The 15,230-nt window shown below is 39.1% G+C and overlaps 1 protein-coding gene across 1 annotated transcript in view; it reads left to right on the forward strand.

Moving 5' to 3' along the window:
- Nucleotides 1-1,153: 1,153 nt before the first annotated feature.
- ITGA4 (integrin subunit alpha 4) overlaps nt 1,154-15,230 on the forward strand; it is a 50,220-nt gene continuing 36,143 nt past the window's right edge. The window contains exons 1-6 of the mRNA XM_081935293.1: nt 1,154-1,555; nt 2,751-2,872; nt 11,367-11,473; nt 11,733-11,859; nt 13,011-13,078; nt 14,358-14,487. Of these exons, the coding sequence (XP_081791419.1) occupies nt 1,368-1,555; nt 2,751-2,872; nt 11,367-11,473; nt 11,733-11,859; nt 13,011-13,078; nt 14,358-14,487 (742 nt within the window). The 5' untranslated portion in view covers nt 1,154-1,367. The remainder of the gene's footprint in view (nt 1,556-2,750; nt 2,873-11,366; nt 11,474-11,732; nt 11,860-13,010; nt 13,079-14,357; nt 14,488-15,230) is intronic.

Here is a 15,230-nt window from a genome sequence, read left to right on the forward strand (position 1 = left end):
TTGTTGAACAAAGGTTGGAGTCACACACCAAATTAGCCTCCATCATTTCTGGCAACCTTTCGGAGTGTTTATGGATCTATGTACTGAGCATTTTATGTCACTTCATTTCAAAGCAATTTACAATTCTGCCCTGTTCTGAATAGAATAGAATTCTTTATTGGCCAAGTGTGATTGGACACACAAGGAATTTGTCTTTGGTAGCTTTCGTTAAGTTAAGGGGATAGTAAAAGTCTACCATGCAAAGACTTTCCATTCATAAGCATTGTTCTCATTCATCTCCAAAGATACTCAATTGGTTCCGCCTCAGTTTTATTTTACAAGCCCCTTTACTCCATTTTATTTTTACACATTCCTCGAGACCTCAATGGGGGGTGGGGAGCAATAATCTCGATTAGACACAGCCAAGAACATGTTACCAACGGACTTCTGGATCCTCTTAACTTCTTTCCTGAGGGTTTAAAAATTCGCCCGGACCGATGGACGCCTTTGGGATAATAAGGGAGAAATAATTTGCTCGCAGACGCTGACTCACGACTTTGGAACTTAAACGTCGCCCGAGAGAATTTGGAACCCCCTGGCCGCTTTTCGTGGCCTCTGCTTGGCACGTGGTTTGGGGAAGTCCGTGGGCTGAAGGAGCTTTTCCCCCGGGTGGAGTAGCCTGTCTACCTGTGGCGTAAATATGGGGGGGGGGAGAGGAGGAGTGCCACGTGTAGAGTTACCTCCAGGTAATTCTGAGAACATTTTCCCTTTAGTTTAATTTGCCGCCAGTTCCCAAGACCGCAGACTTTTCCCGCCCGGCGCCGCCAGGTCATTCTCCGGGGCAACCCAAGTACGTTTCATACACACATATACACACAACCCCCACTATCCCCCCCCCGCCCGACCGCCCGCTTCGTTGACATCCGCAGAGCCAGGCAGGCATCGGCTCCAAATTGAGAGCAGCTGCGGCGGCCCCGAGAGCTCGGACTCCCGCCCTCCGGGAGTCAACTTGGCGCTGTGTGGAAAAAAAAAGGGGGTTGCGAAGCGCCCCCGGAAACTCGTCGGAGTCGGCCCGCAGAGCCCACCCCACGACTCTAAAGCTGCCGCGGGGAGGCGGGTGGTGGTGGAGGAGGGCGAGGGCAGCTAAAGCGCAGCGTCAGCAATAATAAGTCATGAGAAGCCATCCCGACTTGGCGTTTTGGTAGCGGCGGTAAGGGCGGAGGGAGTTTCTCTGCTCCCCACCCCGTCCCCGTCGTCCGTCTCGTCCAGTCTTAACGGAGCGAAGCGGCTGGAGGCGACCAATTTATTTTTTCCCTGCTTGAATAGTTTGACCCCACCTCACTTCGCCCGCCCACCCTTTCCCTCCCTCCAACAACCCCAAGTTAGTGATGTGGGCTGCCTGGGACAAGCCGAAGATGGGATTTTCCTCCGCCCAGCTGCTGTTCTTGCTAAGCTGTTGCCCGACGGCTTGCCGCCTTTACAATCTAGATACTCGCAGCCCCCTGGTCTTCGAAGGGCTCAATGCGACGTGGTTCGGCTATTCGGTGCTGCTGCACAGCTTTGGCACCAGCCGGTGGTGAGTAAAGGAGGAGGAGAGGGGGGCTTTTCTCTGGAGGCTGCTCGCTTGTCCCGTGGGACTGAGGATTTTGTGACTAACCCCCCCCCCCCCGCCATTTAGCCCCCCCCCCCAGCGCACCTTTTTGAGCATGCCTTGCCTTGGACCAGTGGTCCCTAACCTTTTTTTGGCCATGCCCCACCTAAGCATCTCTAAAATCCTGATGTCCCCCTGTGATATATAATTCTTACTTTACTCAAAAAGTGAACTCCACTCAAGGGGAGGAAGCCTAAAAGGCCATTAACTTGGTTTAAACAAGGTTCAGATTTCCCCCGTTAAAAATATAATTGGCCCCCTCTGGGGCGTAGGCCCCACGTTGGACGGTTTATGGTTTTATTCAACGGTGGTTTCAAAGCAGGAGGTGAGTCCTCCTGTTCTGAGTCAGGCTAGTCTGGGAAAGGGTTTTTTTTTTTTTTTGTTTCCAGCAAAGTTTGGTGGCGTGTGTTGGCATCACAGCCTTCCCAATACCCTGGTGTGCCTTTCAGATGACTTAGAATTGCCGTTCCTAGTGATCTCTGAAAACATTTGGAACACGATGACAATATTCTCTGTTCGAAGAAAAGCTGTCCCTTTGGATGTCCTTACTGTTCTAAAACTGGCTTTTATCGTATCCTACAGGCATTTTTTTTATACATGATATACATATGCACGTCGATGTGAAAAATCTGGAAGCTGAATTAACTTTTTAAACTAAATTTACATACACGGTTTGATCTTTTTGTAAAGGTTTTCTTGTTTTTTGTCCTTGAATTTTCTTTTGCAAAGTGAAGTTATAAACATACAAAATGATTTATCCTTATGAACCTCTTTCAGAATTGCCCCCCTTTCAGATTTGGCCATTAATTGTTCCAAGAAACTAAGTTCACCATAATCTAGAGGTTACCAGCAGGAAGACAAGTTACTTCCTCACATCATATTTGGGTTATGGCTTCTGTGTTCTTCAGTCCCTTCCACACTTACCACAAACTAGCTATTAATGCAGAGTGGGGGAGTCTTCCAGTTTTATAAGTGGAAGCATTCATTTCTGTTTCTTTCTTGCTATCTCTGTGAGTCCCAGGCACTGAATGAATGCTTGGTTACTCAAGTCTGGACTGCTTTTGTGTGTGTGAGTGAGAGAAAGAGAGAGAGTTTTAAATCTTTTTCTTTCTTCCTTCAGGCTTATAGCCGGAGCCCCTAAAGCCAGCTGGCCCAGTAATAGCTCTGTGGTGAATCCAGGGGCAATATTCAGATGCCAAATTGGAAATAATCCTAAAAGAGATTGTGAGATTCTCCAAGTGGGTGAGTGGAAACTGAAAATTTGATCTTGCCTTTTTGGTTGTCAGAACCCTTCCTAAGCAACCATCGGGTCTGGAGAAGAAGAGCAAAGAAAGACTTCTCAGATTTAATAAGCTTTATTAGGAAAAATGTTGCTAATACAAGTATTCAAGCACATAACTTTGCTTCCAGAAAATGGTACCTATGTATAAGCAATTCAGTGTTAGAATCTGCCTATCTTCCTCCTGTGCGTTCACTGTAAGGACAAACTCCCTTCTCTATCCTTGGGGATTTTGATTACTAACCATATCAATGAAGAATCTCTTGCACTGGTGGTCAGTCCTGCTAACCTGAAATAGGAAGTTCTTTGCAACGCTTCAACCACGATCAGTTGATCAAATATATTGGGTAAACGCTTTACAAGAGTGTTCTGCATCACCTTATTTCATTATAACATTTATATACCAAATCTACATTGTCTTTTAGTAATTTCCTGGTGCCACTCTTGTCATGGCTTTCATAAAATGAAATGATAAAAGATTAAGGTGAGCACATAAAAGTTGATTATTCTGGAAGAAAACAAAGATTGATTAGCTTTTTAGGTAGTGCTTCCCATGGTAAACATGCTCTCTGATGCTTTAACTTTGGATTTTTTTCTTTATTTTAACGTATCTATTAATATTTACTGAACTGTAATGTATATTTATATAATATAAATAAATATATAATACTTAAATATAGTTTCTTCAATAAGACATCCAAAGCAGCATGTTTTGTTAATTACAAAAATTGCATTCCAAATTGTATATTTTGTCAAAAGTACAGTTCAGTTTCTTTTACCAAATGCTTATTTTAAAAATACACTGAAATCACAAACAAAAGAAAAGCTTCATAAATTGAAATGGAGTTAGAGGCCATAAACAGCAAATAATTTCTACATATCTATGTAGCTCTGTAATGGTTTGCACCTCTTTGAAGTGTATCCATACACTTTTAAGAAGATAGTTAAAACATACAAGACACTGACTACCAACATAATTAAGATTCAAGGCAATTTACAGATTAAAATCACTTAGCTGTTGACACTGAATTAGTTCTTGAAGCTAAAACTGTTCTCTCGTGTAGTCTCAATTTCTTCTTACAGACAAAGTTTGTGGAGTATTTATTCAAAAGCTTACTCTTAAAGATTTATAGAAATAAGAGTGTATGAATTTCAGAGAAAAAGTTAAGTTTTAATTTTAGCCAGTAAACAAAAAGAGGAGAATAACCTCTGGAATTTTAAAATTAGGCTAAGTGGACATTGATTTTCATTTCAGTTACTGAAATGCATTTTACTCAATGAGTAGATGCTGTAAGTAGAAGACATCATGATAAATTGGCAAAGGAATGCTCTCAGCACTGAGCATCTGTCTGCCATAATGTGTAGCTTTATGTAAAATACAACCATTCAAGGAAAAGGGTCATAGTGAGTGCTATATATTCCCTGTAGGCTTTTTGGGAACACAGTAAAATCTCTGTGTTGATGCATTGAAGACTAGGTGAAAGATCAACTCTTTTCTTTAAATCTTAAGAATTCCTGTGGACTGGATCACATATCTCTGCTCATTACTTCATAGCTGCAACTTCAAATGGCAGTATTTACAGTATGTGTGAAGGAATTGGGCCAAAGAAAGTTGTTGCACTATTTTACTACCTTAGGAAATATCTTCATATCATTCAATAATTGATTCACAAATCATGCAAAACCATGATTTACTTGCCAAATAAGTCACAGATCACTTGGTTTTATTATTTGTAAATTTTTGTACTACAAAAGTTGATTAAGTTGACAAGTTGATGTCATGCTATATCAAATCAAAACAAAAAACTTTTGTAGCTTAGTATGTTGTGTGAACTTTAGCAATTCATACAGGAAGTTAATTGACACATTGCAATGTAGTATGTATGATTTGAACGTGTTATAGGTCTTATGATTGTAAATGTATGTTATAGTATAATATATTGTATAATATATACCACGTTTCCCCGAAAATAAGATAGGGTCTCATTTTCTTTTGACCCCCGAAATAAGTACTTGGCCTTATTTTCGGGGAGGTATTATTTTTGAAGTGCAGGAGGCGGCTACCGTAATCACCTCATGGCTGCTGCTGTGTTGCAATATTTTCTGGGAGGGCTTATTTTAGCGCATGCGTTCAAAAGTCCGATTGGGCTTATTATCTGGGGAGGTCTTATTTTCAGGGAAACAGGGTAGTGTAATATAATAAAATAAGTTGTCTGTTGATTATAAGAAGAGATGCATTATTGTTTGTTTAGTTATGGCTTCCTTTCCCTAGCACACTATGTTCAAACAGTCCGTGGTAGGTTTATACAGTATAATAAAGCAAAGGGTTTCATGAAGAATTATCATTTAACTTTGGATAGTAACAATTCCATTAAAATCACCAAGATATTGACAAAACAGACCTTCATTGGTTTTCTTAATTTGAAAACAATTACAGTATCTCTCATTGCCAGCCAGTAAATTTATTTAAACATTGAAGTCTTGCATCCAGGTGCAGTATAATTAAATCCGAAACTAAACTTCCAAGTCTATCAGCCTGGAACTAAAAATACAGCTTTGAATGAATTGATTTTCACATTGAGGAAAGATATGCACTTTCAGCAAAGATGCACTTTCAGATTGGTATGTCATCAGACAGGTCATGGCACTTGAAAAGTACTTTCAGAATGAATCACCACAATCGGTAAGATTTATCATTTATTACTCTCTATTTTATAGATAAATCTTATGGTTTTTAGCAGTGAATTAAATAAATTGACTGCTTAGAATTTGCTTTAAGAGTGGAATTGGGATTGTCTGTTAAGTACATAGCAATTACTCAGAAATGGAGGATTGTCTCATTTCCAAATAAGTTGTACAAAAAAGCTATTGTGATGCTCAGCTCAGCACAGTCAAGAAAGTCAAAGTATGTACAGTATAGATTGGTAGCATACAGAAGTAAGCAAATTAACTGTAAGGGAGATTTTTTTGCCTTTGATGGATTTGTCATACCGGTAAACTTTGTTAGGGCCACTGTTGAAAACTAAAACATGAAGAAATGAAATTTGTTTTAAGGCAGATCAGAACTTGTATGATGCTACTCGTGTTTCTTTTAGGGGGACATTTGGAACTAGTATACAAACTCTGCTTCCCTTTGGTTTCACTCTTTACAAATAAGAGCTTCTTCTCTACTGAAACTCATCCTTTCTCATGTTTCATAATAATTTATGGAACGTGGCAAACAATTTTAAAGTTCTAATTTCTGTTGTCTGGTATTTAAATGTTTTGATCCTGTAATTGTTTTATTCTATTATTTAAGGTATTTTAAGACACCCAGAGTTCCTTGGTTGAGAGATGAGCACCATATAAATTTAATAAATAAATAAAATAAGACTTGGGACACCGAAAGGTTTAAATAGAGCCACTGGTGACATCTCTCCCAAGTATCAGACAGAGCAAGATTAGCCATACTAGAGAGGGCCATGATTAGATTTGGACCTACTAGTTATATACAGCATGTGCCTTTCCAATGAATTGCAGTCCCACTTGCTAGATATGCTAGAACAGTTGACTTCCAACCACGGACCGGTTTCATGGAGACAGTTTTTTCGCAGACTGGAGGGGAGTGGTTTCACGTGCATCCCATGGAGGGGCTTTGCTTGTTTGTGCGACTTGTTTTCTGCCATGCCGCGAACCTTTGCTGGGTGTTGGGGACCCTTGAGTAGAATGAGGGAGAAGGCTATAATCTGATATGAAGAGTGATTGTTTTTCTGTGACTGAATATCCTAAGCCGAAGAAGGATAGTTATACTGAAATATGCTCATAGAATGCAGTGTAGTTTTGAGGGGCTGCCATAAGTTTCAGTTCTAGGCCTTGTACTTATTAATATTTCTGTTAGAAACTTGGATAGAAAAATACCAAATTTGCAATGATGCATAATTGGATGGGATATTTATTACTCCAGAAGGCAGAAATCAGATTAAAAAAGAGAGCCAGATGGTGTTTTGGTTAAGGTGTTGGCCTAGAAACCTGGAGACTATCAGTTCTAATTCTATCCTATGATGAAAAACAGGTTGGTAACTTTAGGCCAGTCACTCTCTCTTAGTCCAACTCACCTCACAGAGTGGTTGCTATAAGGGAAATAGGAGGAAGAAGGTGTATTGGTATGTTCGCTGCCCTCAGTTGTAAATGGAAAAAAAATAGGTGGGAGTAAAAAAAAAAAAAATCCAGCGTTGATAGGAATATTCTTTATTAGCCAAGTGTGATTGGACACACAAGGAATTTGTCTCTGGTACATAAACTGTCAGCATACATACAAACAAAAAAGTAATGTCACAGATTATAAATCATAAGATACAAACAAGTGATAAATAATAAGATAACTAAAGGAGAAGTTAGTAAGAATTAGGTTTATATATGTAGGTTTAGCAATCAACAGAATTAAATTTTGCATAAAAGCAAAATTCTTCTGCTAGAAAACAGAACTAAATATTGGATGATGCCTATCTGGTTTAATAATACTGCTTTTCAGGAAGATCTTAGAATATAATAATTGGGCACTGCATTGGGCACTGAGTATGCATCAGCAATGTAATGTGAATACCAAAATATGCAGTTTTAGGCTGTATCAGCAAAAGTTTAATTGCCATGGCATAGAAAGTTATATGTTTGCCATGTGTTCTACATTGTTTAGAGTCACCTCAACTAACCTATTATGAGTACAACACTTTAAGAAGGGTTCAAAGAAACTGAAACTGATTTAGACAAAAGTAACAACGATCATGAAAGAATTGAATACTTAATCTCCGGAGAAGCTAAACGAATTGGGATAGTTTAGCCATGAGAACAGAATAAATATGTGAATGAATTCTCCAGCTTCTTGAAAATGGTCTTGAAGTTCTCAAGACCTCTTACCCTCTAAGAGTTAATCCATATGAGGCTGTTTTTGGTTTTCTGAAGCATTTTTGTTCATTTTCATTTGCAACATTATATGCTTGCTCATAAACTTGTATTTACATACATTCCGTTTTTCACTCTATAATGCAAGTTGTAAAAAGGAAAAACCTTTGACATAGTTACATATAGTTTGCTTTAAAATAATTAACTCTCAAATGCAAATCTTATGTATGGGCCAAACTGGAAATACGTTGGAGTAAAAAAAGAATACTAATTGCTTTTAGAATGGTTTCGTATTTCAAAATAAACATTTTACCTAATTTAGGAAATACAATCCCAGGGTTTTACAAAGAATTAACATTTTTGTTTTAATACAAAGTACTTGTCCCGTGTTAGATCATATATGTTTCTAGATCTAGAATATTTATTTTGAAAATGAGCTGTGCCTTATGGTATGCTGCATTTTACTTTTTACATTTAGTGTATTGTTTTAGAAAGCTTATGCGAGAGACAGTTATATAAGCAGCTAAATAGTTCAAACAGGGTTGACTAAGCTTAAAATCCAGAAAAATCATACTTCTGATCCTAAATACAACTATTGATGAAATAGGACTAAGCAGGTTGGATCAGATGGTTTGAAGTAATACACAGCCTCACCATTATTTAGGGACACATCTACTTCTGTTTTATGCACTTATGAGTTGGCAGAATGGCAGTTTTGTCAATGGAACCTGTTCTCCATTCCTTAGGATTCCCGGTTCTTGTTGGGCCCGGGAAGGAAACCTTTGTTTTTTTAAGAAAAACTTTATTAAATTTTAAGAAAAGCTAAAATATAAAGAAACAGGAAAATGGGAGTTAGAAAAAGGAGTCCAAAAAGCGCAAAATTTGGATTCCAAAAAAGTGTGTAGGGGAAATAAAACAACTTCAAATGTTATTTGATACAAATATAAAATAAATTAATCTCTTACTCTAAAATCAATAATACACAGTATAATCATAAACAGTTGCAATCTTCAAATCCTGGAATGAAATTTACTATATTTTATGATGCTGCTGGAATTACAGAATGTGGCTAAGAAACATTATTATAAAGACTTTGAACTGAGATGGTGTTACGGATTTTCCTTAAGTTTTTATAGGAACACCTATGAATTTCCAGTGAAGTTATCAGTTGACATGCAGAAATTATTTTCAAGCTCTCTTATGAAAGAATTATATTGAGAAATCAGTAATTAAGGTTGCTTGCTTATACCATAGGTTTTTTCCCCCCAACCTTCAGATTTCGGAACCTTTCCAAATTTGACAAGTGGTAGTTCTAAAATGCTGAGCAAGGGTGAAGAGAGAGGTTGAAAAAAGTTGCTGAATCGTGTTGGATGTGACTGGACTTATAGCCAGTTTTAGATATGTCTACTTGTACAATGTACACTCATGAAAGTCATAAAAGATTGAGAAGTAGAATTCTTATTTTTCAGCAAGAAAATACGAGAAGCTATGAAATATGCACTCAAAAGCAAAAGCTATCTGATAAGAGCATTTTAGCATTTGATAGAATAATGTATATCTGCAATAGGTGATAACCGCATAGCCCGAGATCACACTAAGGAAATTGGTGGCCTCCCCTGTGGTTTATATGTGGCAAGTGGAAATTGCAAATTCTTATTTACAGCTGGGTGTAACAGTCTTTGTTATTCTGGTGGTGAGGGTTTATGTGATTTTTGTCTAGGTTGTGTGCTTTTTTTCTCCCTGCACTGGATTTGCTATGAAATTAAGAATTCTGAGGACAAAGTGTTACTCATCTACCCTGCCTTTTTCACTTCTCTTTTGCTGGGTCACCTGCCAAACATGTATTCTCTCTATATGGACACAGAGATAAATCTAACTACCATATTTTTTGGCATATAAGACGCACTGGAGTATAAGACGCACCAAGGTTTTGAAGAGGCAATTTTTTTAAAAAAAGTTTTTTGCACTCTGCAAACATCCCAAAAATGGCCCGTTTTTCGCAAAAACTGGCCCGGCTTTTTTTTAAAAGGCATGAATAGCCTTTAGGGGGCTTGCAAACTGCTCCTGTGGGGTGTCCCCCAAAATGAGCAAAAAAGGCCCATTTTCGCAAAAACTGATACGTTTTTTGTCAAAAAAATTTGCAAGCATAGTCTTTAGGAGACTTATAGAGTGCTCCTGAGGGCTGGGGGGGGGGAATTGAGCAAAAAACAGCCCATTTTTCACTCGTTTCTGCCCACCCCAGCCCCCAGGAGCTCTCTGAAAGCCTTCTACGGGCTCTGCGTGGCCATTTTTGTGAAGGGGCGGGGCTTCGGGAGGCAAAAATATGCTGTATTCGATGTATAAGACGCATCCAGATTTTCAGTCTCTTTTTTGAGGGAAAAGGGTGCGTCTTATACTCTGAAAAATACAGTATATAGATTTTATATGTACAGCTATTAACTACTTTAGTAGGTGAATTATGTTTACTGAGTCAAACTTTATTTATGCACACGTACGAATGCATAATAAACTAAGGTGCAGGCAACCTGGGTGAGTATAAAAAACCTTTTAATTGCATTGTTAACAATAAAGCCATCTTTTCCAAGGTTTCATTGTATTATTTTCATCATTCCGCTTGTGTTCATTTTGATGTTTAGGTTTTTAGGAGAAATTTTTACATAAAGATTATATTTAGGATTAAGATTAACTAAGATTACAAGGACATGTGAGGGCAAAAAGTTCAGAGCCCCTGCACTAATGCAATGTCATTTTCTTTTAGGGCATCTCCATTATGGTGTAATTTTGAAATGTAACCCGTTTAATTATAATTTTATTTTCACATAGACAAAGCAGAGGTAGTTTGTTCAGTGACTTCAAAGTTCTGACAGCACTGAAAAAGTGGACTTGAAACCTAGCACTTGCGAGCATTGCAGCATCCCCGTGGTCACGTGATCTATAGTTGGGCGCTTAGCAACCAGCCAGCATTTATGACCATTGCTGCATCCTGCTTCAACTGCCCCTCCTCACCTATCTCCTCCCTCTCTCTGCTCTTTTGGCTGTCAAAATGCACAGCACGGCCAAAATGAAGAGATCTCTGTTCTGTCACCATAGCCTCCCTGCAGCAGCACGCTCTCTCTCTCTCTCTCTCTCTCACACACACACACACACACACACACACACACACCAGCTGGAGCAGCAAGCCCAGTGGAGGTGAGGAGAGGTGAAGACAGTCAAAGTAGCTGGGAGGGCTGTGGTGGGAAGGGACAACCGCTTTCCGGTTGCCTCTTCATTTTGGCACTGCTACGCAGGGCAAACAAAAGGACAGATATGTTGGGAAGCTTGAGAGAGTTGAAATGGAGACAGTTCACACAGGGCAGGAGAAGCATGAGGTCCTGGCCTAATGACTACAACTGGGATGGCTGGGACTGCCATATGCTGAGTGGTGCGTTCACATGATATTTAACAATTGCTTTGCTTAGCGATGGAAATTCCAACACGGCTTAGGACCATAGTTTGAAGACTACCTGTAACTAAAGAGTAACTCTACAATGTTACTGTGCTTTTGAGTACTTTCAAACCTTTTTTTAATTATTATTAAAGGTGATCCAAAAGGCGAAAGGTGTGGAAAAACCTGCACTGAAGAAAGAGATAATCAGTGGTTGGGAGTGAGCCTAGCAAGGCAGCCAGGAGAAAATGGCTCTATTGTTGTAAGTATTATCTTGCATTTCCGTGTGTAAATTAAGTATTTGGGAAAGGTCTCTGGTTTGATAACAAATTAAACAGAGGGCTGTAGTTCGACAGGCAAAAATACTGCATTTCTGAAACATTTTTCTTTAAAATCCTATAGTAGGATTTGATTGATGGATTAATAGCCTAACTTTGTGGCTCTGAAAGTAATTTTATCCTTTGTCAAGCTTTTTTTTTTTTCAATCACCACACTCATTTTCCTGTCTCATTTTTATCTAGGTCTGTGGACATAGGTGGAAAAATGTGTATTATATCTCAGAGCACAAACTTCCACATGGCATTTGTTACGAGGTACCTCCCAATTTTCGAACCTTGTTAAGTCAAAGAATATGCCCTTGCTATAAGGGTAAGTAAAAGATCTTGCTATTGAATAATAGAAAATAGAATTGTAAACAATTTGGAGAAGAGGCAACTAGGAAAACTTCATGTTCAGCCTCATGTATTTTGAGGCAGCTTTGAATGCAGTCTGTGTTTATTTTATTTAACAACATGGTTGGAAATCCTGCAAAGGAATTTTATAGTACATCTCTCTGTGTGACTGCAAATGTGCATTAAAATTATTTATATAAAAGGAAATGTTAAGGCTGTGTTGGAAAGACAGCATGATTGGTGTCTCTTCTAATATTTCCTGTATCCATAGGAAGACATGAACAAGAATGAAGCAAAAAATTTCTTAGGGTTCCTTGAACCTAGGCTGAACTTAGCCCTAGAGTATCATCCCAATACAGCTGGGTTCCATCCATGGACAAAAGCCCATTAAAAATGACAATAATAATAAAATTTCATCAGATTGCTTAGTTTTTCCAGGATTCCTCAAGATATTGGCCATTATAACTTAAAAAAATTATTTTGGTTTCCTCTTTGCTAGATTATCTGACAACCTTCCCCATGCTGATTTAGACTAAAAGTGGAAGTTAGTTGGACCAAGGCAAGCTGGTCTTCATTTGAGGCAGAGCCAAGGCCTGGAAGAATAAACAGAGTTTTAGAGAGAGAGAGAAATCCACTTGAACAGAACAAGTTTTCTGTGATGAGATTTTTACATCTTGATCAGGGGTCCCAGAATATTTTTAAACGGGAACATTCTCATATTCTTTTCACCAGATTGTGTCTGAAATTGTAAAGGGAATGGAAGAAAACAGCAATTCAAACAATTGTTGTCAGTAAAGTCTAAAATGGAAAATAAACAAATAAAAATCTACATAGCATACGTATTTATTAGGAAAATAATGAGTCTCTTCATTATTTAAATTATTTAAACTAGAGTTCTGGAAATGAGACTGGATAGCGATGGTTTCTTTTGAAAAAATTGCTTTCTTAAAAACCTTTATTCTTCTGGCATTAATAAGGATAATATCTTGCCATCAGGTAATAGTTTAGTTATTTTCGATTTGCTTGTCAAAACAACTGTAGAACGCATGTGATATTCATGAAGAATTATTTCTTTTAGTTCATTGGCCTTAATATGTTCTTTTTCTGAATCACATGGTGAATATTCAGATTTTTGGAGAAAATATGGAGAAAAATATGGATCTTGTCAGGCTGGGATATCAACGTTTTACACTCAGGTGCGCAAGTTAAGATTATTACTTCACTGTTGAAGCTATTTATTTTACTCATGAAATAAAATAGGTTTAGTTTGGTAATATACAGGTAGTCCTCATCTTACAATAATTCATTTAGCAACCGTTCAAAGTTACAACAGCATTTTAAAAAGTGACCTATGACCATTTTTCACACTAATGCCCTTACAGCATCCCCATGATCACATGATTTACATTCGGATGCTTGACAACTGACTCATATTTATGATGGTTGCAATGTACTGGAGTTATGTGATTTTCTTTAGCGACCTTCTGACAAGTTGAAGTTGAAGGGGAAAACCAGATTCAATTAACAACCATGTGACTAATTTAACAACTGCAGTGATTTGCTTAACAAATGTGGCAAGAAAAGTCGTAAAATGAGGCAAAACTTAACAAATTTGTCACTTAGCAACATAAATTTGGGGCTCAATTGTGATCATAAGTTGAGGGCTACCTGTATTGGGAAACTCACAGTTATTGCATGCTAACTCAAAGGTCTGAAACGAGACTTTTCTGGGAAGCTGCTACTTCATCTATCTGCAAACTGGAGCTTCTCCTTTATTCTCTTCAAGATTGAGCTTTCTCTCTCCCTTTTTAACCCCAACCATCACCTCTTTCCTTGGTGAGAGATGAGTGGAATGAGCTGTTGAAAAGAGGTTGCTTCAGGTTGTCCTCTCTAGAAGAGGGGGCCTCCAACCTTGGCAACTTTAAGCCTGGTGGACTGCAACTCCCAGAATTCCCCAGCCAGCAAAGGGGAATTCTGGGAGTTGAAGTCCTCCAGACTTATAGTTGCCAAGGTTGGAGACCCCTGCTCTAGGCTGCTTGCTGCATCTTCTTCCTGAGAAGCAGATGTTTTCACAGTGGCAGCTTGGAGTTCCAAGCAAAGATGGGATATTGTTGTTTAGTTTCAATCAAAACCAATCTGTAATCTTGGGCTGCTGTTGCAAAGATAGTAAGATTGTGACAAGGTTTTTCATAAATACAATACCCTGTATACGCCCAACATTTCTATTTTGAAATTACCAGAACATACATTATAATGCGATCTGGCGTTATTCATGCAAAGCAATAATAAAACTCACCACCTTCTCTCTGAGGTTGAACTTTTTTTATGCTTTACATGAGAAAATAACATTGTATAGTGTATTGCTCACAAAACGCCTTTTTTCATTTGGCCTGCTTGGATGTATTTATGAATGGAATAGCTTACTGGAGCTTCTAAACGGTGTATTAAAGGTTTACCCTTTTTGTTTTCTCCTAGGATTTAATTATTATGGGAGCCCCAGGATCAGATTATTGGGCTGGTTCCATCTTCGTGTACAATAAAACAGCAAACATATTTATCTCATATCTGGATGTGAGTCATCAGATAAAGTATGGAAGTTATTTAGGTAAATGTTTTTCTTTTTAATATTTGCGTATGAACCTTCAGCTTAACATGCCTCCTTGACAGTATGCTTCCCAGACAAAAAAAAAAAAGGAAGGTGTTGATGCTCTAGGGCAGTGATGGCTAACATTTTTGCCATCGCATGCCAAAAGCAGGGGGAGTGCGGGGGTCATGTGCGCACGTGCCCACACCCATAATTTTATGCGCCCCCCGTGTATATATGCGCAGCTCCCCCCATGCATGCAACCTCTGCCATCCCCCGCTTTTGGTGCGCGATAGCACAGTGGACTCGTTTTTTGCCCTCCCCAGGCTCCAGAGGCTTTCTAGGGGCCTGGGGAGGGTGAAAGTGGCCTCCCTCCAGAGGCCGGAAATGGTCTGTTTTTCGACTTCCAGTTTGTGCGTTGGGCTGTTTTTCGCCCTCTGGAGGCTTCAGGGAAGCCACCTGAAGTCTCCAGAGGGTGAAAAATGGCCCAACACGCAAACCGGAAGTTTGGGAACAGTCTTCCGGGTTTCCCTGTTAGGCCATTTTTCTTCCTCTGGAGGCTTCAGAAGGCTTCCCTGAAGCCTCCGGAGGGTGAAAGTCATGGCTGAAATCATGCGTACGCTGGAGTTCACAGGGCAATGCCTCACGTGCCCCCAGAAATGGCTCCGTGTGCCACCTGTGGCACGCGTGCCAGAAGTTCACCATCACAGCTCTAGGGAGCAGTGCACTTCCTGACAGGTTTCCTGTGCCCTACCTAGTTTAAT

Source organism: Natrix helvetica (genome assembly GCF_964273705.1).
Source record: "Natrix helvetica genome assembly, chromosome: 1".
NCBI classification, from domain to species: domain Eukaryota; kingdom Metazoa; phylum Chordata; class Lepidosauria; order Squamata; family Natricidae; genus Natrix; species Natrix helvetica.